Below are 27,742 nucleotides of genomic sequence, written 5' to 3'. Positions count from 1 at the left end.
CACACACACACACACACACACACACATACACACACACACATGCACACCCCCACACACACAAAATGAACTGTAATCTAGTAATTCATTAAGAGAAATACTACTGAAATTTTCTTTTTTATGTTTGTAGGGTAAGGCCATTTCAGGAAATGAAAATCCTAACATTAAACTTATACTAGTGCAGAAATTCCTTGACCTATATATGTAAACTATTAATCAGAAATAACCTTTCAGTATCCTTTAGAAAGAGGTAGGGGAAGTATCTTTTTATAAAAGATGTAAATTATTGGGATTTTATATTAACAGTAGGCAATAAACATAAAGTTGAACTCTCTAGAGAAAAAAGCACTGGTAGGAAAAGTAGAAAATCCAAGTAAAAATCCAAGTTTTGAATTTGCAAGCTATAGTCTTTATTCATTCATTCATTAGTTATAAGACTTGGACAATTTACTTATTTTTTGATTCTGTTTAGTCATCATGAAAAAGAATGGCAATTTTTATCCCTAAGGGATTTTGTAAGTATATAAGAGCAGGTACATACTGTTGAGAGAAGTTACTTCATCTTTCAACAATGCCTCAAAAATAATAACCACTCTGCTTTTAAAGTAGTTTTACTATGGATCCTAAAGTTAACCATACTAAAAGCAAAAGCCTTCAACCTTCTTTGGGTCATGAAGCATTGTGAATAGCAGAGGAGACTACAGAAATATGCAAAGCTGTTTTATACAATTTTAGGAAGTTCATGGATTCCTTAAGAATCCTATTAAACTAAAACCAGAATCCAAAATTCCCAAGTGGTGGGAGGGGAGAAATATCTAACCTACTTTAATGTATAGTTATAAACAAGAAAAAAGGGATTAAAAAAGATAGTACTTCCCAGTTAAAAAAGCTTCTCCACCAAATAAAATTTCATTTCTAAAAGGAGAGCAAAAGCTCCCTGACTTGTGTTCAATTGTAGGCACTTCTGGCAGCTCCTACTTTGTTAAAACAGGAGCACTCAGGAAGCTTCCTGTTCTAATCATGATGATTTGTTGGGGAGAGGGGGGGAAAGGGAGGAAACAGTCTAATTCTACTTTGCAAATTAATGATTTAGTAAGGCAAGCTCATTATTTATGCTTGAAGACCATTTTTTTGTTTGCTTCAAGACTCACTCAAAGCTTCTTATTCTTCTAATTGTTTTCAAAATATAAATAACTGATTTTAAAACTGCCTAAATGAGTCAATCAAATAAGATAAAAAAATTAGATTAAAAAATATTCTAATTCTTATCAACAAACATTCTAGTATCCTATGCAACTTATGGTAGGATAAGAAACATCCTATCTATTGCTCACATATGTTACTGCCTAATAAATACTGACCAGCCTCAATTCCTAGGCTAGGAATGAGAAAAAACTGAATTATTAATTAGTAGTACCTACCATACTTCATGATATGTAATAGATGTTTTAAAACAAATATCTAGGATAAACAAATCAATGAAAGATTAAATAAAGGAGCAAATAATATAACAAAAGAAAAACATAACGGCTAAAGTTTTAGAGTATTTACATTTCATACCTTCTGCCACAATAACAACTTAGACACTCTTTAGTTTTAAGTAAAAGTGAAGGTAGGTGCAAATTACCAAAGATAGTGCAAAGTTTTCTAGTCTGTCATAAATAAGAATGCTAAGGCCCTCTACTAAAACGGAATTTTCTCCAAATCATATTGTCTGTTACTTTGATCCTTAACTGAAAGATAATCGTGGATCAAACAAACCAACAGGAAGAAACAGAATATGAAGTACAGGTAGAGCAAGGAGTTAAGAGGGTCATTTAAAAAGAAAGCAGTCACCCTACTAATCAATATAACCATGATAAGAAAAAAACAATCTATGTAGCATATTTCATCTACTTCCCTTTTCAAGATACTAACTGGTGAATCATTAGAAGCCTACACTCCACAGATAATGACAGGGTAGTGGAAAAATTCTCTATCTCGTATGGTGTGATGGTTACACAAGTACAAATAACCATCAAAACAAGTAAAAATAAGTACTTAAAAACTTTGCCTTTTATTCTTAAGCTATTATACATTAAAAATGGCTCATGAGCCCTCCTTCATTGAAAATTGTATTTAAAAGTAGCTTAACCAAATTATAAACTATAAAATCACCCGAGCCAACTTGAAATAACCCGAGTAAGATATTCTTTTAAATCTTGTAATTGATGCAATGTTTTCATTAAAGATTACTGACCACTAGAATTTCTCAAGTTTTATTTCAGCAAAATCTGAGACTAGAGCTCTTTCTTTCACTGGTCATAACTCCAAGGACCATCAGTGTAAATTTCCTTATTTGTCTCGCAGATTATATCGTGCATACTCATAGGAAAAAGGATTGGAAGAAAAAGGATTGGCGAACTCCAAATTCCAGCTTCTAGTTCCAGAATTAAAATGGGCAAGGCAACGTTGGACAACTCACCTGAAGTCTTCTGCGCCTATGATATATACTCTGGTGTCACAGGGCTGATACAAGAATAGGGTGTATTTTGTGAAAGTGATTTGACATGTTAAAAACAATATGTTATCCTAACGTGTCACTGGTGAGGTGATAGTATAGACACGGTCAAACCCCAAACTTAACTCCTGGCATTTAAGTCCTTAGACAACACACATACTCATCTCATTTGGACCAAAGTGGGGGTGTAGGAGACTAAGAGATTGCTGTCTCTTGCATCATTGATATTCCAGAACTCTGGATTTCTGGGATTCCATCTTCCAGGAACCTTTCTGCAAACCTGGTCGTTCAGGTATGGGTGTGGAAGAGTCAATTGTGCATGCAGATAAAAGTATTCCAGTCTCGAACCCTGGTCAGCAGTTCAGGGGGAGGTCAAACCCTCGCTAGCACAGCAAGCTCAACTCCCAAATACGTCAGACAAGTAAGGGCAGGCGTTTACACATTTTTAGTACACACCCAGATGCCTCCCAAGCACCGGTGGAGGGAGCCAGGCCGCGCGTCCCGGGAGCGTCCATCAGCACGCTCTCCCTGTGCGGCCCAGGTCCAGAGGTCCTCCCCAGCCCCCCCCCACCCCACCCCGCACACACCCCACGCCCGCCGGCCAGCACACCCCTTCCGGAGGGCCCAGCCTCACCAGCTGTTCCCGGCGGCTGGAGCTCCGTTCGGCTGGCGCCCGGTGGCCCCGAACATTAACGACACCCAGGAGCCTGGCCTTGAGGCTCAAGCCCGAGTACTGACGCCAACTACTTCAGCCCCAGCCCGTTCCAAAGAGCGGTTCAGCATTTTGAGAGGAGCTTCCGGAAGCTGCCTGGAGACGGAACCGGAAGTTGGAAGCAACCATTACTTCTCCACACCCCCCCCCCCCCCACCATACACATTCCCACTTCTTTCTCTGACTGGAGATACTCCCTTTAGACGGGGTGATGAGAATAAACTTGACTTTTGAAAGCACAGGAAATTCTCTTCCCAGTCATCTGAAGACCTGGAAGCGGCGAGAGGAAAAAAGGGTGCACGAAAAGACCATCCCCGCCTGGAACTGGCCCATGGTGTCGCCCGGTTGTCATGGAGACCGACAGAAACACCGGGGCCCATTCCTGGCCTGGCGGCCATGGCCACTCTAGCTCGGCTGCAGGCTCGGTCGTCGTTTATAGGAAATCAGTATTACTTTAGGAACAGGTAAGTCATGAAGAGTGGAAAGCCACTTGTTTTGCAGCGGGAGCTTGCTATTTCCGAGTCCCTTCTCCCAGATCTTCCCTGAAGTAGCTGCCAACAGTTAAGGGTAAAGAACTCTACCAATCCCAGGCGAGTGTAGACGGAGGAAGGCCATGCATCCTCCAGTTGAGATCATTTAAGGAAAAGCTGGGCATAGATAAAATCATAAAGTGATTCATTTTTCTTCTACGTCATTTCCCCACAATTTTAGGAAATCTTTTTTTATTCTCCCTGTGGAAGATCCAGAGGCCTGGTTGGTATCATTCAAGCTGTCCAGCTCCTTGAGCTCAGTGTGTCCCTGTCTGCTTAGGAATTTGAGCCCCTGTGCTTTCACAAACATGATGGAACATAATTATTCTAGGACTCATTTATCTTAAAAGTGAAAGTATCTAAATCAGTGTAAAAAGATAATCAGTACCAATGTATCAATTAATAATTAATGAAAGAGGGCCAAGGAAGACACTGTGAGCATTTGCTATTTTCCTATTCCCACACTTCTTGCCTAGGAGGAGGTGCATTTAAACAGTTGCCTCTTTCCAACTTCAAAGAATACTGTGATAGAATACAGTGCAAAGACTGAACACTGAACAAAAATCTTGCTGAGCAGTTCTTAACATTTATTTCATCTAATGTATTATAACTGTGAACCTCTTAACAACACATTGAATTGCACCTCACTTCTTGCTAGAAGCAAAAACAGGATCTCTTTTATCTCTATCATTATTTCAGTATCTCTCAGTTTCCTGATGCTGTTCTGAATATTGAAGATATAACACACAACAAAAAATCATGACAGAAACAGAACATTAAACCTATATATAGTATTTTACCTTGTACTAAGTGTAAGAGAAGTAATGTCTATCCAGATCCCTGACAAGTTAGCTCAACAATAATTATTCACTAAATAATTCCACTAATAAATCAACCATTCATTGTTTTTGTTTAAATATACAAAAATAGCTAGCTATGAAGTATTTATCATAACAATTGTTTGTTTATCACTCATTGAGAATATGTGGCCACACATTTATTTGTGACAAAAATATATCAGTGAAACAAGTTCCATCCCCCATGATATTCTCAGCCTAGTATAGAATTTAGGCACTTAAAAGATTATAATAAGATGGATAGTAAGGGAAACATCTAACATTTCTTTCAATGATTTCTTCAATATTGGTAACAAGATAAGGACAAGTTGCTACCTAATAGCTGGCACTAAAATGAGGCTGATGATGAAAAAAGCTTTGTTGAGAATATATTTTGCTAAGTAATGAGATAGGTGATTTTTCCAAGTTAATTTTTCACCCTTAAAGTCTACTTGCTATCATTTTAATCTTATTTTTCATTATGTCTAATTGCAAAAAAAGCACTTTTAAACAAAGCTTTCCTGAAAGGACTGAGATTTGGGAACCATAGTTTAAAGCTAGCCCATGCATAAAGGTTTGTAAGACTCATCTCTAATTAATTAAAAAAAGTAAAACTGTGGCTCAACTGGTAAAGCACCAGCCTTTGGTGACAGCTAAGGAACAGTGCCCAAATACACTCACTCTCTCCCCCCACCTCTCTCTCTCTCTCTCTCTCTCTCTCTCTCTCTCTCTCTCTCACACACACACACACACACACACACACACACACATCTAAGAAAGTTACAATGGGTCCTTTTCATTATTGTGATTGATATTTAAGCCTTGCACATATCACCCTTTTCAAAGCTACATTTAAATTTAGTTTATCATAATTCCTATGTATACATTAGTTTAAACATTAAACGAATTTTTTCTGACATTTCTCCTAAAAACTTAATATATTCTAGTAAAAGTCTCAATACTATAATTGTGAATAAGATAGTCACTGAGTAGCTCAATCTATCCTGTTCTCAATATGAGGTTAAATCAGGCAATAAAAAATCATGAGGGAAGCAAATCTTAAACTTATAAGTGTTATAAATGTCAGAAGGAATAAAACAAGGTAAGGTAAACACAGTGAACCAAGATGCTGTTTTGTATAAAGCATCTGGAGAAGCTCCTGATCAGGTGATGTTTGTTCATAAGTCTAATCTACAAAAAGAATGAATAATTTGGCATCTAGATAGATTGTCATGACAGTGCAATCAAAAGCCAGAAATTTTCAAGAATGTGTCAGAGGACAGTGTTACCAGAGCAGAGTGAGGAGGTTATAGAAGGTAGAATGTAGGCCAAAACATTTAGAATTCTTCAACTATCATAAGGATATAGGCTTTTACTCTTATCAATACAGGAAGTTATATCAGATTTTTCAGCAATGGACTGACATAATCTTTGTCTATAAAATAAATAATAAAGTAACCTTTAACTTTAAATTGGATATGACATTTTGCTTCTGTTTTCCTATTTTCTTCTCTTCTTCACTTCCTCCTTTTATTAGTATCTTAGTATCCTGGTATCTTAGTAGTTCTTGACAAAATTCAAGTGAAATTTTCTTCTATAAACCAAAATTAAATATCATTTGAAATAATTTTAAACCATTTATAATTTTTCAGAAAAGTAAACAGAAATATAGCTAGAAATCTTTTTAAATTTACTTAGATGTATGTGGAGGAATCCGCTGTAGGGGAAAAGGGCTAAAAATTCTACAGAGACAGTTATAGAAATCCTGTATAGGATTGTCAGAAATTAACATGAGCTTATTTCTACCACCTACCTATTAGACCCCATTCAGGCTTTGGCGTTTTTCCTAATATTTTTGTTGTTGTTGTTGTTGTTGTTGTTGTGGGGCTTGAACTCTGGGCCTGGATGCTGTCCCTGTGTGCTTCAGCTCAAAGTGAGCGCTCTACCGCTTGAGCCACAACGCCACTTTCGGTTTTCTACTGGTTTATTGGAGATAAGAGTCTAACAGACTTTTCTGTCTGGTCTGGCTTTGAACTGTGATCATCATATCTCAGCCTCCTGAGTAGCTAGGATTACAGGTGTGAGCCACCAGTGCCTGACTTCCTTCATAGTTTTTTGTTTTTGTTTTTGTTTTTGTTTTTGTTTTTGTCAGTCGTGAGGCTTGAACTCTGGGCCTGGGCACTGTCCCTCAGCTCTTCAGCTCAAAGCTAGCGCTCTACCACTTGAGCCATAGCACCACTTCTGGCTTTTTTTTTCTTTTTGCCTATGTGGTGTTGAGGAATCGAACCCAGGGCCTCAGGCATGCAAGGCAAGCGCTCTACCACTGAGCCAAATTCCCAGCACCCCCTCATGGTTTTTGAATGAACAACCAAAACAGAACCTAAAGAGAAACTAAGGTGTAACCCAATAGTATTTGTAGCAAAGGAGTCTGCTTTTTCTTTTTCTTTTATATGTGTGTGCTGGTATCAAGGCTTGAACTCAGAGCCTCAGTACTTTTCCTTAGCTGTGGTTCAAGGCTTGTGCTCTACACTTGAACCACAGATGTGATTAATTGGAGATAAGAATCCCACATACTTTTTTGTGGGTGGCTGGCTTTGAACCACAATCCTCAGATCTCAGCTTCCTGAGTATCTACACTTAAAAGTATGAGCTACTGGAACCCAGCTCTTTTCTCTTGTAGTTATCCTGAGTTTGAAAACCTTTTCGATCTTTTATTTTTATGACCTTGACACTTTTGAAGATTCTCAGTCCTTTGAAGATTCTAGATGAGTAAATCCTCAATTTGGATTTTTCTGTTTTCTTCAGGATTAGAAGTGAGTTATCCATTATTGTCAGGAATATCATATACTTGTGTAATGCTGGGATCTTATGGGTTTCCTACTAGATACTATATGATGATGCTATCCCATTAGTGATGGCATCCATTTGGATTGCTTAACGTGTGTCCACTAGACTCTACAATGGAATATTCTTCAGTTTCCCTTGTAATTAATAGTGTCTTATCCTTACTTATTCATGCTTCAGATGTCCCAGATTTGACCAGGGAAGGGACTCCGGGCTTTCTTCTGTAACACTTCTTGGCTTGCTGACACAAGAAAATAGTCCGGGTTCATCTGTACTTTTCCTGCTCTGGTTCTGATCCATCATTTCTCAGCAGAAATTTTTCTTCTCCTTTTGGTAAAACTAAATTCCTATTGGGTGTTGCGGCTCTTGGAGCCTGACAGCGAACTCTGTGTGTGTGTGTGTGTGTGTGTGTTGTGTGTGTGTGTGTGTGTGTGTGTGTGTGTGTGTGTTCATACACATTTTACATCTATATTATGTCAGTCATATATCTATTAAAATCCATGAGTTCTCATTGACAACTCTTAATTTAGCACCATAGGATTCATTTTAATTTTTCTTCTTCCTCTTTTTCTGTTTTTAATTTTTTGAAAGATAATCTTTATGTGTGGCCCTAGCTAGTCCTCAAGTTTTGAACTCAAACAAACAGCCCCTCAGCCAGGCACCTGCCTTTAATCCCCATGAGACTCCAATTAACCACCACAAAACCGGAACTGGCACTGTGCCTCAAGTGGTAGAGCACTAGCCTTGAGCTGAAGAGCTCAGGCAGGGCCCAGCCCCACAACTGCCCCCCCCCAAAAATCCTCCCCTTTCTCAGTTCCCGGAGTAGTTGGGGACACCAGATTTGAAATACTATATGTGACTTCTCTCCTATTCTTAAAGTACAAGCACAATACAAGCAAATAACAACAAAACCTGGCCCCTATTATTTTGATTTTGCGTACTTATTTGATCTATTTCTGATGATCTGTGTTGGCTACTTCATATGTAGACCTTTCTTCACCTTCTCTGACCTCTTCAAGCCATACCTTCTCTTCATAGAATATTGTCCATATTAAGCTCAGATTGTGGAGCCTACCCCATGTGGGACTCTCTCATCCTGCACCCTCTATGCAACAAACCACCTACTTTATTTGCCTGCTGTCAATGGCTTTAGGACTTAATTTGTTCAGGAAATGAACTGAGAGGGAATATGATAACATAAATATTTTAAAATAAGGAACTATGATAATTTCTACTTGATCTCATGCATATTTGCCATCTTTATTGAATGAGTTGAGAAGAACAACGAAGACAGGTAGTGAAAGACAAAAAGTAGATCATAGATCTAAAGTCCTATTCCTTGAATTGAGTGCTTCTTTTTGGCACATGGGTGATAATCAAAGGGTAATATAGATTAAATGTATTATCTCCCTTTATTGGGCTTGAAATACTGAAAACTTAATAGATTATATCCAAAGCAATCATTTTGTACATCAACATTTCTGATAACACACGGCTATGAATACTGGAATTGTCCAGTTTCTTAAAGTAGTTACACACATCCAGTAATGGTATTACATTTTTTATCTAGTATTTATACATAGCTAATATACATAGGTTAAAGCAAGAACAGTTTTTTATATAAAAAGCATTTTTGCATATTACTGGAATGAAATTAAGCCACAAATTCTCTTTATATTTTCTATTTATTGTCAGTTAATTTTGCCCACTAATGACACCAAGAACGTAGTGTTATCCAGGGTTATAGTACTTTCTTCTAGTTGATGATAAAATGACTGGAAACTTATGATTTTTTTCTTGATTTTTACTACATTCCTGGTAATACTTTTGGTCTTTCATCATTATTAATTCATTTAGTATTCATTGTGATAATACTGATCATAATAAATTTATTTCAAATTCATGTGGATGTCATATTTTATTCACTGCTATAGGATTTTCATTGTAATTTGGAACTAATTATTATACCATTAAAATAAAGTGTTACCCACATTCTTCATGTTAAACATAAAATGTCTAACAGTTCATGACATATGCATAAGTATTCAGCATCTCAGTGATAACCCAAGTATCTTAAAATTTTCATTTTTAAGCAGTTAAAAAAGAAGAATGTATGTAGAAATCAGAGCACATAAGGTAAAGCTTAGCTGTAAGTTAGCTGCTAATTAAGTTTTAGTGTTCCTTTACATTGTGATATATAGTTCTTATTGATATGTGCTAATATTTATAAACATTAATGTAACACTTCAAAAAGATTAATTTTCCACTTAACTGGTGTCAACAAGAGAGACTAAAAAACAAACTCAAAACAAAATGAGTTTGATTGCTTATCTTCTGCATTTCTAATGGCAGTTATAAGTAGATGGTAACTTCATTATATATTAATAGTCAATATTCTAACTAATAGATTATTTCCAAAGGAGTATTAGATGGAGCTACTCATATTTCCTTCTACATAGTCAAGGCAGCATGTTGATTGTTATGGGGAAGGAAAAGCAATATTTTCAGTAATTTCAATAGATCATATTAAAATGATGGAAATCTAGTAGACACATTGCATGGTAATGGTAATTAAACATTTAATTATCATAAGAACTAGCATCTCATTTTCATGACTTTTACTTAAATTAACCCTGTTAAATATCCTTGTCTTTGAAGCCTGTTTTCTTTTAGTTGCCTGCTGGACATTGTGTTGCTGTATCTTTGCCATGTTTAATATCAATGACATTTTTAATTTGTTTCCCCGTGTGATTGATTAGAATAAGACTTTGAAAGAAAACTGATCCTGAAACCTGCAACTAGACTAAATCATAGTCTGATTTCTTGATATCTTTCCATTAAATTCTAGGAATTGTAGTATATGTGCATCTAAAAACTGGACTCCATTTCATTTTTTCTGCATTTTATGCCTTTCACTCTAAATTTTTATGAGCCAGAAATCACTAAACTTTCAAGATGTGTAGTTCCAGTGTCAGTCAGAATTTTGGTATTTAGAGTTGTACATTTTTTAGTATTATGTCAAAAATATTTAATACTACAGTCTTATTCCTTATTTTCTTTGCTTACTTGACGTGTTCTTTTCTTCTCCCTCTCTCCTCTTTTTCCTTTCATAACATTTGCTCAACTGCCTGAGAATAAATATATTAATAATATGTGAGCACAGCACTCAAGAATAAAAATGTTAAAGTTAGCAAGAAGAATTTGAGTACTATAGAAGTTGCAGTTGGGAAAATAATTTCACAGAGATGGAGCAACTTAGTTGTGCTCTGCTGTCTACTCAGGAAACTAAGGGACCAAAATGACTCTACCAAAGGAAGAAGTACTGAAAGAGGACAGGGACAATTTGGAGGGAGACCTTTGACATTGCCAGAGCTTTGGACTTTACTCAGAGGCTTGGAATGTCCTATGGGCTACCAGTAAAAGGTTTCAAGCCAGAAGAAAATGCCTGATTAGATTTATGTTTGCAAAAGATCATTCATGCAGTAGATTGGAGAGTAGAGTGGAAAAATCATTTGGGAAATAAGACGTTTGTAATTACTTTAAAAATATGAAGGAGAACTAATACAGATAGCTAATTGTTTCACAATCTCTGATGTAAGCTACTAAGATTTTTTAAAAAAAGGAAAAAAGAAGCTGCTATTGTAAGAAAATGGAAATGTATGTGTGAAAGAAAAAAGGAATTTTTTCACATATATTGAATTTTAGACACCTGAGGCTATTATAACCAGATGTTTTAGGTACACGGGTTGAGATAGTTGCCTGTTCTTTGAGAACCTATTAAGATGTTTCTTTTGGTCCCCCTTCTTCTATGTTTTTCATAAGACCAATCTCTTGAGTTTCTGAATTTTTCATATATTTGCTTTTTGTGTATTATTTCACTTTTACTGTATTTTTATCTACCATTGCTATTGTTTTTAGCTTGAATAGTTTGGACTCTTATACATGAGAGATAGAATATGCCAATATATGTCTGTTTTGAATAGCATGCTATATTTTATTTATTTATTTTTTATTTATTTATTTTTTGTCGGTCGTGGGGCCTGAGCTCTGGGCCTGGGCGCTGTCCCTCAGCTCTTTAGCTCAAGGCTAGTGCTCTACCACTTGAGCCATAGTGCAACTTCTGGCTTTTTCTGCTTATGTGGTGCTGAGGAATCGAACCCAGGGCCTCATGCATGCAAAGCAAGCACTCTACCACTGAGCCACCTTCCTAGCTGCATGCTATATTTTAATATAGAATGATTTAATGTTCAATATAGAACAGAGTTTATAATAAATATTTTGTGTAAGATATTAGCAAACTGTGATTTGTTTTTCTATACAACCCACAGAGATATTAATACTGCATGATAACACAATATAAATATTATCCTTTTAAAAAATGTATTTCTGTATGTATCTTTGAAATAAGGTATTACTGTGTTATGTAGGCTGACCTTAAGCTCTTGGGTTCATGTGCCCAGACTGAGCTCAGCAATCCTCCTGTATCAGCCTCCTGAATGCTGGCACCACAGGCACTGGTTACTGCTAGCTTAACATTATTTTTCTTGGAGGTTCTTTATGATATATGAAATCTAGGCTTTTTATGATATACCAGCAAATATGCCTATAATATGCTGTTTTGAAATTTTAAAGAAGAAACTATAATTTAGATGAAAAAAATTTCTCAAACTTACTTCGCTATCAGTGGTCTAGTTGGGTTGAACCAGGGTTTCTGTGCTTGCTTCTGTTAAAGGACCACATTCCTTAAGGGTTACATCCAGAAAAGTCTCCTTTCCTTAAACTTGAAATTTTTTTCATTGTCTTCTAAAATATGATATTAGTTTATTTCTTTTTTCCATTTTTAGTTCCACAAATACTTAATTTTTATTCCATTTTTAATTATAAAAATATGACATGACTATTATAATGAATTCAAAATTTAATAAAGTCAATTTCTCTTTCTAGATTTTATTCTCCTAAGATAACCACTTCCAATAATTTCCGCTGTACAGAATCAGACTTTTCTTATGAAAGCATTCACATGTACATAATTTTAATGCTTTTTATAATGTAAGAAGACAAAATGTTACACTATCTTCCTCTTTTTCTCACATTATAATGTTTTGTCTGTCCATGTTCAGACATATTGATTTATTTAAGTTGTCTTATGAGGATAAAGTTTTATTCATAGGCGCTCAGTTTATTTAAGGAAGAGTAATGCTATCACAAAGTTGCAATATTATATTTGGAAGTGATTATGTGTATTATTTTATTTCTGCCTTTGCCATTTTTTGTTTTACTTTCCTTTTATTTTACCTTCCTACCTTTCATTTTTCATTCCTCTCTTCTTATTTGTTTTATTATTTATTTTTTATTGTTTTATTTCTTATTGCTTAATACTTACTTGTTTTAGCTCTTAAGCTTATTTATTTTTGAGCAGTCTCTCCCTCTCTTCTCTTCTGGACACCAGTGATCGCTACTGAGATTTGAGGATTGCCAGCCTAGGCAGGAAAGTCCTTGAGACTTTTACCTTCAATTAACCACCAAAAAGGCAAAGGTAGAGCTATATCTTCAATTATAGAGTGCCAGCCTTGCCAGCCTTAAGCAAAGAAGCTAAGGGACAGCACCCAGGCACTAAACAATGTACCCAGCTTCTAGATCCAGACTACCTAGAATTCAATCTTAGCTCTGACATTTATTCCAGATGTCAACTTTGGAACAAACTGGATTTGGTTACATACTGCAGACACTCAGAAGGCTGAAAAGGGGATGTTGATTTCAGTGAAAGCCTGAGCTACATAGCCAACACCTTGTAAAATAATATAGGACCCTGTCTGGTTTTCTTAGTCACAGACAACTTTTATTGCATTGCAATAGGGGTGTTTTCTTTTTTTATTTTCGTTTTTGTAGGTCGTGGGGCTTGAACTCTGGGCTTGGGCGTTGTTCCTGAGCTCTTCAGCTCAAGGATAGTGCTCTACTACTTGAGCCACAGCACCACTTCCAGTTTTTTAGTGGTTAATTGGAGGTAAGAGTCTCACGGACTTTCTTGCTCAGGCTGGCTTTGAACCGTGATTCTCAGATCTCAGACTCTTGAGTAGCTACGATTACAAGCGTGAGCCACTGGCGCCCGGCCATTAGGAGTGTTTTTATTTTAAATACCTACTGAATATTTATCTGAAACATATATGCTTAAATTAACATTATGAAAACCAAAAACGACCTTTCCAGAAAAACAATACTGAATTTTTCAAAGGAAACAAATATCTAGCCATTTTGTCTACTTTATTCATTAACAAATTTCTAACTGTTCCAACTAGTATTCTAAAAGAAAATTTAATATGAAAGCAGTAAATTATAGTTAGTCTACACAATAGTACTTATAACAAATAGGAAGAGAAGATAAGGCTCACATAAAAATAGGGTAGAGATCTGTTTTGACTAATCACTTCCTTGTTATCATTCAGTAAAATCGGAGAATCAAGTTTGTTTAGGTCTTTATAAATCCCATGGTCTGTGCTGCCTTCCATAACTGAAATGGACATTCTGAACATTCTAGACAGAAAAGCTTTTCTGAGATAGATTCTGTGATAGATTCATTTTAGTTAGAGGCAATTCATTTTACTGATGACCAATTTAAATATGCAAACACTCTGTCTTGCATGATATATACAAAGGGGCATTTAAACAGTACAAACAATTATGTTTTTAAAATAATGACAAAATAACACATTGCATTTTCATTTCCTACTAAAAATTACTGGCAAATTAATTAGTTGCAAAATAGGTGATTATAAAAATTAAAAAGTAAAGCTGTTGAAAGCTCATGGCTTCTCAGAGAAAGGTTAAGTTTTAAAATACAGCTCATGATTGCTGGAATGTTTTAATTTGGTGTTTTAATTTTATTTAAAGTGACATTTCAATTATAATTATCATTTTAGAAGAAATTAAAAATTAAGGTTAACAGGTTGAATTCTTATAGAGTTACGTTAGATACTAACGACATATTTGCCATTTTTTTTAGTATTGTAAATGATTTTAGAAAATGGGAGAACGATGCTGCAGTTAAAATCCAGAGCTGGTTTCGAGGATGTCAAGTTCGAGCATATATCAGGTATATGGATTTTGTCATACCAATTTCAGCTGTAACATAGAATTCATTCCTTAGAAAATGTCATTTATTCAGGCTGTGCTTATTTCTGGTTATTTTATTCATAGAGAAGTTATCACATTGTGTGATATCCTTTAAAAGAAATATGTAGCACTTTTAAGCTTTTTAAAAACTAAAACCTAAATTATATCGACCCTATATGTACTTTAAACAGTTCTCAGTATCTTGAATGTACTTGATAAGATCATTTTCCCCAAATGTCATAGGAAGTGACAATGACTGGGGCTATATGTCTAACAATGAGTTCATAGTGGAGTAAGAAAGGTGGGGTGTGAAAGAAGCTATTCTAGTCTCCAACAGTTGATAGACCAAAGCAAATGGTGCCCAACTGATATCATTTTACTTGTGCAAAGAGGTGGTTCATATTAATTCTTCTGGATTTTCTTTATTACCCCAATATTTCCTGTTTTCCTTTATTTTGGAAAAGCAATATTGTCCTTGATAATATAGAGAAAGGTATATACTTAAACCATTAAAATTCAGCAGGCTGGGAATCACACTTTATAATTTCTCTTCATAACTCAGTAGAAGCCAAATGTGCAAATTTCAAGCATGAAGATTAGGCTTCTCGTTTGGACCCTAAACCAAGAAAGTGATAGAAAAGATACTTTTTAATTCAGCAGACCAACATACTATTGACAAACTGAAGAATATAAGAAAACAGTGAAGAGGGAAACTATTTTGATTATTTTTAAGTATTGAAGAATTTTTTAAGTATTTATCATTATTTAAATCCATAAACCTTAGCTTATTTCTCAAAAAGTCACCATGATCTCTGTGTAGTTTAATAAATAATGAAACGTATTTGGAATGAGCTAGCATTGAATTACAACCCCAAAGAAACAATGAGTTCTTATCTGTGATTTTTCATTGTTCTAGAAATTAATTGTTCTGTCTCAGAATAACTCATAATCTCTTAAAAGTACATGAAACTTGGCTTTGAATTTGGTCTCTTCAATGACAAGAAAGAGTATATTTAAGCAAATAATTAAGAGACATTGTGTGTCAATGAAATTATGCTAACAAACATTTCTTATCCCAGGTATTTACACAGAGTAGCAACGATTATTCAAAAGTGGTGGAGAGGTTACTTAGGCAGAAAACAATTTCAAGTTCTTGTCGAGGTAAATATAAAATTTATATACATTTGCTAGCATTGGAGTTATTTAACATATGGTAATTTATTTAAGTTGCATTTACATAGAATTTAGAGAAGTTCAAAATGATAAATATTTACTTAAGAACTGTTATGGTTTGGATATAAATTGTTACAAAAAAGCTCACACATTGACATCTCAGAAAGAGGCAATACATTGGGAGTTTCTGGAAGTCTTAGGAAGTGGACCCTAGCTGGTGCATGCTGTTGAAGGCTGAATTTTACTCCAGTCTTCTCTGTTTCCTGGCTATCAACTATGTTCCTCCACTTTCCCCAACCCCTCACCATGGGCCTAGAAATAATGCATTAAATTGACCATGTATTTTGTAACCTATGGGATTGTGAGCCACAATAAATCTTTCCACTATTAAGTTGACTTTATTTGGTATTTGGTCTCAGAGATGACTAACACAAGGACAAAGTTGGAGGAGATTATTGGCAAGGAGTCTCTTCTGAGAAGCCTTTCCTGATTTACTGTGGATAGCTAACTTTTCTGTACCCAAACTATCTGGTAGATTTATTTGGTTTTACATGGAACATGCATTTGTATGCACTTACAATATATACTAGGTGGTGAAGGTTTTGTGAATAGGTACTATGTTCATTTTTGCATCACCAACATTTTTGAGTAATGCATTGACCTAAAAAAGTCAATAATATAAGGATGCTAAAATTGATAGAAGCAACAATAAACCTTCCTTTCTACTCTTTCAAGGACTTCCTACTAAATTTTGTATTATAGAAATAAATACAGGGCTGGGATGTAGCTCAGTGGCAAAGCGCTTGCCTAGCAAGTGCAACGTCCTGGGTTCGATCCCCAGTACCAAAAAAGAAAAGACAAAAAAAATACAGTTAAAAAAGAAATAAATACAGTTTAAGTTAGTCATAATGCAAGGTTTTGGAGACAGCTTAGTTGCTAACGTGCTGTCAAATGAACAAAAGCATCAGGTACCGAGTTTGAGTCCAAGTCTTAGAACTAAAAAATAAAATTTCAAAGTGGATTTTTATAGAAAATTACACATATTTATGAATATACCACTGATGTATTTGAAATCAATATTACTAGAAAGCAACAAAAGATCATATGGCATCTACCACCTATACTAGTCTTTTTATTAACCTATTTAACAAGCATTTTGTATAAATTATTCAATTTGTATTTCATGAGGCTCATTAAAAGTTAACTATTACAGGATGCTTGTAGCAAGTTAGAAAACTCTCATACACTTGTTATGAATACCTTATGCTATATTTCATATACACAGAAATCTAAAATTGCTAAACTTTCTATACACAATGTGCACATTGTATGATAACTGCCAACATCTTATACTTCATTCCTGAAAGGACAAGAACAATGGTTCTTAGGATGGTATTTTAGTACATTGATGACTGGCACATGGTAGAAATTCAGTTAACCCATCAATGACTCACAGAACAAGCACAAATTCTACAATATACTTACTGTGTCACTGATACTCCTTTATCAGGTAGAAAATAAATATTGAACCTAATTAGTCTTTAGTGTTGCATATCCTTTTGTTAGCTTTACTGACCCAATTTTGGTGAAAAGCATCATGTAAAACACAACATTTTGAACTCACAAATCAAACATCTCTATTTCTGTTTTTGCTTAACATTTTAGGAAGGAAAAATGGAGAAATATAGTTACCAGTACATAGTTACTTTAGGAATTTTATCAATCCTGGCTTGTGATTTTCTACTGTTATTTTCTCAAGTTGAATGCCCTGGCATTTTAGTAATACACATCTGGTATACATATAAACAACTCTTATAATTTATTTGAGGTTGAATGAGACAAATAATTTCTATAGCCACAGAAGCTACTCGATATCCCAGCTGAATTTAATTACACTTTTTTTAGTAAAGAATTTTATTTCATATTTGAGCCCATTTTGTTCTTTAAAATGGAAATATATGATCAAATATCAGTGCTTCTGTCTTTTGTCAATTGTTTATTGATACCATATTTTCCCATTTTTCTTTCTAGTGTGGTTTTTAAATTCACTGTAATTCTGCCAGCATTTTAGGATATTGAAAAGGTAATTTTCATATCTTGAAGAAATTTTAGGCTTATAGAATAGTTATAGAAATAGTACAAACGACTGTCATATAGTTATCACTCAGTTACATGAAGACTTTTTCTATTGTTTTGTCTCTTCTTTTATCTCTCTATACATTGTTTTTCATAATTTGGCACAAGGTTGCAGAACCAGTGTAAATATAATACATTTATAATATATATAAATATAATACATAACTAATCCTAAAAATCAAGAACTTGGCTATGCTAGGTGCTCTCACATGTGTAATACTAGACTGAGATCTGAGAATTGTGGTTGGAAACCAGCCTAGGCAGGAAGATCTGTGAGACTCCTATCTCCCATTAATCACCACAAAGAATGAATTAGAGCTGTGGCTTAAGTGTAGTGTGCTAGCCTCGGGGAGCTCAGGGAAAAAACCCAGGCTGTGTGTGTGTGTGTGTGTGTGTGTGTGTGTGTGTGTGTGTGTGTGTGTGTGTGTGTGTGTGTGTGTGTGTGTGTGTGTGTGTGTGTGTGTGTGTGTGTGTGTGTGTGTGTGTGTGTGTGTGTGTGTGTTATTGAGACTTAATCTCAGGGCCTCCCACTTGCTCAGCTTGCTTGGTAGCCTAGTGATCTACAGATGAAACAACTCCAGCCCAGATTCTTTGATTGTTATTTTGGAGAATGGAGTCTAGTAAACTTTTCTGTGCTGGTTGACCTTGAACCTCCGATCCTTCAGATCTCCACCACCTTCGAGTAGCTAGGATTACAAAGCCATGAGCATCTGGCCTAAGCTATTTTATAATCTATAATCTTCATATTTTCATTCACTTTCCTAATACTATTTCTGCCAAAAATGTTTTCCATGATCCAAAAGAACTTCACATTTCACAGTCTCTAGTTACTTTTAATCAACAATAGTTAATTTTTCAGTCTGCCCTTGCTTTTCATGCTCCTATTTTTAGAATAATCAATTAATTAATTAATTAGCAAATCAAGTAACTCTTACAGTTATGATTCTGTGGATCAAACCAAACATCTGTGCAAGCTAGGAAAGCATTCTACCAAAGTTACATCCCAGCCTCCTGTCCCCATTATTTTTATAATTTTGAGATTAAGTGATTACATAAATTTCACAAATTTCACAGTATTTTGGGATAGTGATCTTAGTTAAAGTCACAAACACATCTTAACTTTCATGAGGCTCACTATCATTATCATGGTCTATAAAACTACAAAATTTGACATTATAGTTATTTCTTCCAAATCAGGTGATATGTCAATGTCTTTCCTGTTGCTTAGTGTAGGCTGTTCCCTCTTTCTCTCTCATTCCTCCCTCCCATCACTGCCCTTGAGTTGCTGAGTTCATTTTCATCAATGTCCAGTGCAGCTGATTGGCCCCTCTGTTGTGCTTCTCTCTGATTCTGTGCCCTCTTTCTAGCTTCCCTCAGATGTGCACATGTATATACCATATATAAGGTCAAGAACACGGAGTCATCTAGAAATGATACAAGTACAGGTCCTTTGTTTCTTGAATTCTGTTTACTTTGTCATATCTCCTTTCATTTTGAATTTAACATCCTTATATCAAGGCGATGTGCCATCTGTCTCTCTGATTTTGACTTACCTAACTCAACATGATTTGTTCTAGTTCCATCCATTTCCCTGTGAATTCCATTATTTTGTCCTTTCTAATGGCTGTGTAATATTCCGTTGTATATGGGTACTCGAATTTTTGGATCCATTCATCTGCAGTGTCATCTGGGTTTGTTTCCATATCCTGGCAATTGTGAAGAGTGCAGCAATGAACATGGGAGGTGGATGTGTCCTTGTATCCTGGTTCTTGTTGGGTCCCCATTGTTTCTGATGAGCAATCTTCCACTTATTTTCCAGGTGGCTTCTCAGCTTTACTTTCTTGTTTTTTACTTTCTTGTACTTGATTGTTGATGTTAACTTTGATGGTTTAATGTGATGTTTCTCAGTTTTCTTACCATAAATTTTTGTTTTCCTGCCTTGAAGGAAGAATTTAAAGATTGTGAATATGTCTTATTCATTATACTTTTGCATTCTAAACATAGCATTCATTGATGATACTTATCATAGTCAATTGTTATTATATTTATCAGTTACTTTCTAATTCCACAGTTTCTTACATTTCCTCATCAGCATTCTGCTATAGAATCTTTATTGTACTCTTATTTATTCATTTATTTAAACTGAACTCATGGATTCCTATTTTATTCAATGGGTTTTAATCAGTTATTATCACTAATTGGTTTCATGCTCACACTCCTAGATCTTGCCAATAGGAGCTTTTCAAGACAATCAAATTACTTAAACAGAATTATCAAGGAGGCAATATATTTTATATGGAGTAAGTGGTGATTATTGATGTTTGTCAATAGCATAGACAGAAAATTGGGAATATTCAACCCATTCATCATGTGATTATAAGATTTAATTGAAGTATACATATATGTATATACATACATATTTCAATGACTATTCTAATAATACTGGAACTGTTGAAATTATATTTTTAAATTGTATGTAAGCAATAACTTATCTATGAAATTTTGTTTTGTGACATGGCATCTCAAATGTATTAAGTCAAAAGGATTCATTCAGGATGATCATCAAATAACCCTCCTAATTAAGATCTAAATATCTTTTTTTTGTGTGGGTCATGGGGCTTGAACTATGGGCCTGGGCTCTGTCCTTGAGCTCTTCATCCCAAGGCTAGTGCTCTACCACTTGAGCCACAGCACCACTTCTGGTTTTCTGGTGGCTAAATGGAGATAAGGATCTCATGGATTTTTCCTGCCTGGGCTGGCTTTGAACCATGATCCTCATATCTCATCCTCCTGAGTAGCTAGGATTACATGTGTAAGTCACCAGGGCCTGGCTGAAATATCATTTAGTCATTTGAAAGAAGTCAAACTATGGTGGTTTTCCTCAGGTTTAAATCTGTTAAGGTTTAAATTCCTTTCAAAGAGATCTGTTTCATTTATATCAGTACTTGCCATAGGTATGAAACATAATCATATGGATCTTAATAAATTTTCTTCGAGTAAGACTAAAAGAGCTCTTATTTACTACTTGCCTAGTGTGAGTGAACTTTTGCACTAAGCTTTTTGCATACCTAAACTAAGTAGCCTTCAGCCAAGCCTATGACATCATTGCTATTTTATGAGGAAGACTTGGGCTCTCCTTACTTCCACAAGGACACAGTCTTAATGATAAGTTTAAACCCAGTTTAAACCCAGCTTGATCTGATTCCAAAATTTTTATCTGTTGAGCACTTATTGAGTATTCTATCTTAAACATTATTGGAGATTTTCCTTCTTTGAGATATACAAATGCTTGTGGTACCAATATATTAAGAGATTCTTGATTGCATATAGCTTTGATTTTAAATATGTATGCTATTTAAGACTATAGGTTTTTTTTTTCCCCCAGTTTGTTCTTTGGTGACCTTCTTACTTCTGGGCCACACAAAGGAAATGAGAATTTATTTATTTTATTTTTAATTAATTTATTTTGTTTTTAATCAGTTAGTATAAAGTGATTAGAATCCAATAATAGCAGTCCCCTAACATTTCTAAGAACACTATAGCTAGTAGCAAAAATGCTGTATTACCTTATTTCAAAATGTTCTTTCCCATTTGCATAGAATCTTTGCTCCTCTGCTCATTTCTATATCCACACCATTTCTTTTTCTCACCATCAACCCCCCACCCCACTGTCCAACAGAATCTGTCAAAACTCAATGTTTAGGAAAGCAAACCTAAGGAAGTACATAGGTTAAAGGGGTGGCAGGTAGCTAAGGTTAGGCTAGAAAATCTTATAATGGGAGTGAAGTTGGGCAGGATCTCTAGTGCCAAGCCACAAGAAACCAGCTCCCAGGGAAACCTACATCTACCTAAAGTTCCTGGCATTTCTTTAATCTTTTCTACAAGTTTAACACTTCTGTGTGTTATCCAGAGAGACAGACAGAATTTCTTTCTCCTCAGTTTTAGCCAAAACTAGATCAATTCATTTTTCTAATTCTGTATGTATTATGTTGTTTGCTCTTAATGGGACTGTTTTATCACAGAACACTAGATCTTATGGCCAGGACTCCAGTAACAAAAGGACCTCCCATTGTTTTCAGTTGGTGAGTGGGATATGAGTTGAGGAAAAGCACCATTAATTATCTTGTCACACTCATTAGCTTACACAATCATATATACAATCATTGAGTAATTTTTAAAGTCACCAAATTTTAAATTCACCAAATTTTATTCTGTGTCTTTTTAGCCCAACACCTATGTATAATAATGATGTTATATTGTATATGGTTTCTTTATAGAATGAAGGTTATAGAATAATATTGTATATGATTTCATTATAGAATGAGGGGTATAGAATACTGACTATAAAAATTTAATGCCAGACTCCTCTTTTAATGATCACTTTATTTAAAAACCAGTAAACAAAACCAGTATATAAAACCAGTATACAACGAAGGCATTTTGGAAGCTAATAAAATAGAAATACCTAGAGTCTGTGATCTATGTTGTCTCTTAAGCTACCAGAGCATGATTTGAGAACCACTGGTTTCATTTACTTATCTCTTGAAGTATCTCTGGAAAGATCACAAAAAAATACTAATGATATTAATCTGCCTCCAGGGAAGAGAACCAAATAAGTAGCTGAGGAATAGGTTGGGGAAGGAAAGTCTTCATTATAAACTCTTCTGCATCTTTTGAATTTTAAACAATGTGAATACATTATCTGTTAAATACATAATTTAAAAAGTCAAGCTAACAGAATCATCCCCTTACCAAACACATGCACATATACACATACACATATACATGCATGCATGTGCATGCACGCACACCCACATACTCACACCCATTCAACATATACCCTCCCCACACACACATTTGAAGAAGGTGAGATAATAAATGTGTACCTGGGGAATTAATGTACTCTGTAAAGGTCAAGGAGATAACAGTATAAGTGAAGTTTGAAATTGGGAATAGATATGGCACATTGAGAAAGAAGCACTATAAAAATGTCAATCTACATGACAAAACTATTGGAGACTAGGGAAAGATTGTTGACAAGTTCAGCATTACATAGGTGAAGCAATATCCAGTGTTATTAAAGGGATGTTTTTGTTAAAAGCGTGTTTGTATTCATCTGTTTGTAATAATACTTTGTCTTCTAAATATGCAAATATATTTCTTCACTTTACACTGGAATAGATGTGGCTCATAGGTACTAAAACATGTAACTTAAGTTTCTGAGATCCTGGTCTTTTAAAATCTACATAGAAGTACATGTTTAATATAAAGTTTCTTCTGGCTGTCCTTTAAGTCTGCTTCCATGTAGCAGAGTAGATTATAGTTTTGTTAAAAATTACTCACCCTTCTACCCCTCCTCATAAAAGGATTATTAATTCCCTGCCTATTGGTTTTAGCTTGGCCAAGTGTTGTGAGCTAATGAAATATATGTCACACCAAAATTGAACATTTAGGTTTTCTACCTCTTCCTCAATTTCTGGCTCTTCTCACCTCTGGACTGGAGAAAAGCAATAGGGAACCTTAGTTTCTATGTCATGACAGTAAGAAGGGAACTTTTGTTTTCTAATCTTCAAAGTTAGTTACAGTTTTCAAATTAATTAACTAATTTACTATGAACTCTGGACATGGGCACTATCTCTGGGCTTTTATGCTCAAAGCTAGTGCACTATCACTTGAGCCATAACTCTATTTCTGGGTTCTTGTTAGTTAATTGGAGATAAGTTCCATGGACTTTCCTATTTGGGTTGGCTTTGGACCATGATTCACAGATCTCAGATTCCTGAGTATTTAGGATTACAGCATGAGACATTGGCACCCAATTGATAGTTGGACCGTTTTTTTTTTAATCTCAGCAAAGCTAATTCATAGTTACCATGCTGACAAAAGAAAAGGAATTAATAAGAAGCATTCTGAATGGGGTTGCTCAGGGAAGCTTACAGAAAGATATTTCGGAATTTATTGAGTTTGCAGTGATGTTAGGACACCTCCCTGTAGTGATAATCTTGTAAAGTGTTGATACTTTCTCAGCAGTGTTTGGTAGATCATAATTAGCACTCAACAAATGTGTATTAAACTGAGCTATTAGATAGGACCATAGATTGAGAGCCAGAGCTAGTGATAAAGTTTATATAATCACCAGTATATATGGAAAGGATTTTCTACCTAAGCAGAAGGCTAAGAACTGACACTTATGGAATACATTATTTGGGATTAAAGAAGAAGGAAGAAAATTAAAATAGATGAACAATCAGAAAACAAAATCATGTGTTTTCACAAGGACCAGATGAAAAAACTTAAAAGAAACTTAGAAGTACCACTGTTTTATGTTACTTTATGCATTCTGCTTTTGAGATAGTTGATTATTTTCTCCTTGAAGCTCATCTTGTCCTGGTCTCCAACCATAATATCCAATAACTATAGAAAGATTAAAACCTTTATATCATATGATTAGAGTGGATCAGGAATGACAAGAAGGAGAAAAGAGTAGACTGAATCCAGAGGCCTCCGAAAGGACTGGCTACACTCACAGTGGACAGTCTCTAATCAGGTTGAAAACATGAGATTCAAAAATTTATTCTTGTTTCTTTTGTTGTTGTTTTTTTAAGTCAAATATCCTACTTGTTATAGGGAAATGCTAACTTTTTATTTTACTTGGTGGTACTAAGAGTAGGGGAGAAAAGGACTTCCTTATGAATGCTTGAAAAAGAGTTAGGAATATGGAAGTACAGGAGAAAATATGCACTGATTCAATTAAATAGAGGAGAAATAAATTTTTGAAGATAATTGGAAAACACTGAAGAAATGTACTCTTTACCTGACTTATGTAAATTTAACTCCTGTGTCCATCATCTTTATAATAAAAATAAACATTATTTTTAAGAATTGGGACCTGATTATGGGAAGTTTTGAATATTACCTTGACTTGTAATTGAGTGGTTCTCATTTATCTTCCCCTCACTGTAAATTATAAGGGGTGGGGGTGGAAGGGCGGGGGAGAGAGAGAGAAGGAGAGACATTTGGATATTATTGAAGGCCTATGATTTTTAAAAACTCAGAAACAACTTGAAAAAATCAATACTTCATAAAATTATTCTAGAGATGAAGTTCAGAATGATTAAAAATAAGGTGAAGCAGGTATGAGTACAGCAGTCCTGGTAAAAGAAGACTTGAGATAGTTCTGTGAATAGTTGTAAATGATAGGTAAAAACATGATGAATGCAAACAGTCAGTATGAAATCAAACCAATTAGTTCATAATAAAATTTAGCCTTTTATACTTTTGGGGGTTTTATATATACTTAAATTTATATAATTCAAACCACAAACTGTGTATTGCACTACTGATAACATAACTTTTTCTATGTATGAAATGAACTATATAACTTGGGGGGGGGCGTGCAGGGAGGGGAAAAACTGGGAGAAACTGAGGGAGGGGTGATACAGGGTGACACCTGACTTATATGACTGTAACCCTTCTGTACATCCATCACGTTTACAATATTTTTAATTTATTATTATTTTATGTAGTTATACAAAGGAGTTGTCATTTAACAAAGCAGTTTATGAATATAATGTATCTTGATAAATGTCACCCCTTATAATATCACTTTCATCTATGTGGGAAGCACTTCAATATATAATTAGAATACTAATTATTATTATTAATCTTCACAACAGCTTAGTGAAGTATGAAATTCCCCAGTTTTGAAAAGATGAATGTCAAAACTAAGAAACTTCTAGTAACTTTTTCAAAGGCACACAGCTGGTCTAAAACAAAGTCAGAGATGAAACTCTGTGGCTCAAAGGCTCACAAACTCAACTAGTTATAACTAAATACTGATAAGATAAAGATAATAAACATCTTTTCCTAAGCCAAAACCTTTTGTAATATATACTCTCCAAAATACTTTAAAAAATAAAGACATTACTATCAATGTCAGCTTCAATATGACTTGAGGAAATCTGGTATTAAAGTAAGTATCTCAAATCACCTAAAATTATGCTCTGCTTGTTCTGAGGAAGAAAGAATTTAAAATAAAGTAACATCATTGTTTATTTGTAAATAACATATTGCCAACTGTTTCTCAATTGCTTAGACTGTTGATAAATAATCCAGCCCTGCTCCTCTGCACAGACAATTTGCTATGGATCAGCCCAGGAAATCCAAACACTATAACTATAACTTCTTGTTTGTCATAGGGAGGGTAACTCCTTGATAAAGAGTTAAAACACTTTTTTCTTCTTCTGATATTTGCTGGAACCATAATGTTCATAACCTGGGCTGAATTCAGTGAATTTCAATGGGATAAAAATGGACAATTTCATTGCTTTCACTACTTATTTGTACTATAATTTTAATGAAAAGTTTGAGGCATAGGTGGAAACAGTTTAAAATGAAATAAACTACACCACTAAATGATTGCTTACTAGAACAGATTTATAGTTCATAGATAAATGTGTGTTTTCTAGAAAGAAACGAAGGCTTTAGGAAGTCTCTACTCTGCCTAGGGATATACTGTAACCCAATATCATTATATTTATGATTTTATAGTGTAAAATGAATATTAAATGAAACAAAGTTCCCAGGGATCGCTCAGGAGTCGGCTAAGTACATAGCATTTTGCATAGATGGTTGGAAGGCACAATTTTGCCCCATCACTGCGTCCATATCCTTGAACGATTTCGACTGAAGACAGCATTTCTTTGAATTTTTCATTAAACCAGACGTCTTGAAATATGAATTCCTTTTATGTTTCTGTGAGTTTGGGCTAAAAGAACCCCAGTGAATAAATCATATAATACTACGTGTCACCAGCACTTGTGAATATTTCTGCTTTGTTATTCTATTCTCAGTAGAGCACCATTGATTATCAAACTCAGCGGAGAGCATTTTATGATCATATATCTCCATTAGCTCCTAGTTTGACTACCATAGATTTTTCTGGTTAAGCTTGCATTATGTATTAGGAAGCCCATCTCTTCAATACAAAGTTTGATTTCATTTTTTTCTAAGCCTAGAACTCTTATTATGTATTATGTATAAAGATTCTTTTCTTAGATATGTAAAAATAGGCTGCACTGTCTTTGTGTAACTGAATTGTATGCCATCTTTTTTTTTTTTTGATTCACAGTTAGCAAATTATACTATGAAGATGGATCACTATAATACAATGGCTGTCGAGGTAAATATTTCTTCACTTGTTAAACAAATGAAAAGTCAATTGTGCCCTGAATTCGATTTTAATAAAATGAGCAAGGCAGAATAATGCAAATTTGATTGATATGCTAATAGCAAAGAGAAAAGAATACATAGTTTAAAAGTTAGTTATGCTAAATAATCTTGGCAGGATTGAAAATTAGAGTAAAATGTAAATTGTGTAATTATAAATGCTTATGCTGTAGAATGTTATATATCTGAGCCATAACTAGAGAAAGATTGTAAATATTAGTGAAGCAATGTATTAGCCTCCATACATCATATGGAATATTGTGATAAATAGATGAACATGGTGTTGAAATTTAAGAAACCTGCCAATACAAATCAATTAGAAATTATTCATATGATTTAACAGTAATAAAGTCAGCTTCCAGATTATAAGTTTTATTTCCAACATTTCTGTGTTCATTTTTATATGCTATTTTTTTCAACAGAAAGCTAAATTAACAACTAGAGGACTTGAATCTAGTTTCTGCACAGGTTTTGGAGATGGACAAAGCATAACTATTGTTTCTTTTGTTTCAGACAGTAGATGGAAACAACTTAATTGCTAAAGTACAACAAATGGAGAAATTTCTTACAGGAATTTCCTAATGTTTTCATAATCTATAGTGCCTATTCTCTTACATGAATCTGTTAGTTCTATAACTAATAGGTTTGTATGTGGTGAGACAATGTATGAGTTGAA

The 27,742-nt window shown here is 34.7% G+C and overlaps 2 protein-coding genes across 5 annotated transcripts in view; one reads left to right on the top strand and one right to left on the bottom strand.

Moving 5' to 3' along the window:
• The window catches only part of Gpatch2 (G-patch domain containing 2), a 142,128-nt gene extending 138,843 nt beyond the window's left edge, over window positions 1-3,285 (bottom strand). For 3 of the 4 annotated variants that reach the window (XM_070041484.1, XM_070041486.1, XM_070041487.1), the window contains exon 1: window positions 3,132-3,285. In XM_070041484.1, the coding sequence (XP_069897585.1) occupies window positions 3,132-3,187 (56 nt within the window). In that variant the 5' untranslated portion in view covers window positions 3,188-3,285. Of the gene's footprint in view, window positions 1-2,461; window positions 2,642-3,131 lie in introns of those variants that run through there. The other variant, XM_070041485.1, reaches the window with a different exon arrangement.
• Window positions 3,286-3,572: 287 nt separating this feature from the next.
• Window positions 3,573-27,742, top strand: part of Spata17 (spermatogenesis associated 17) — a 138,036-nt gene continuing 113,866 nt past the window's right edge. Inside the window, exons 1-4 of the mRNA XM_070041483.1 lie at window positions 3,573-3,673; window positions 14,420-14,509; window positions 15,609-15,690; window positions 26,969-27,019. Of these exons, the coding sequence (XP_069897584.1) occupies window positions 3,606-3,673; window positions 14,420-14,509; window positions 15,609-15,690; window positions 26,969-27,019 (291 nt within the window). The 5' untranslated portion in view covers window positions 3,573-3,605. The remainder of the gene's footprint in view (window positions 3,674-14,419; window positions 14,510-15,608; window positions 15,691-26,968; window positions 27,020-27,742) is intronic.

The sequence above is a fragment of the Dipodomys merriami genome, unplaced genomic scaffold (assembly GCF_024711535.1).
Source record: "Dipodomys merriami isolate MVZ:Mamm:240054 unplaced genomic scaffold, mDipMer1.0.p SCAF_31, whole genome shotgun sequence".
NCBI lineage: Eukaryota > Metazoa > Chordata > Mammalia > Rodentia > Heteromyidae > Dipodomys > Dipodomys merriami.
This window is presented reverse-complemented; position numbering and strand designations above follow the sequence as displayed.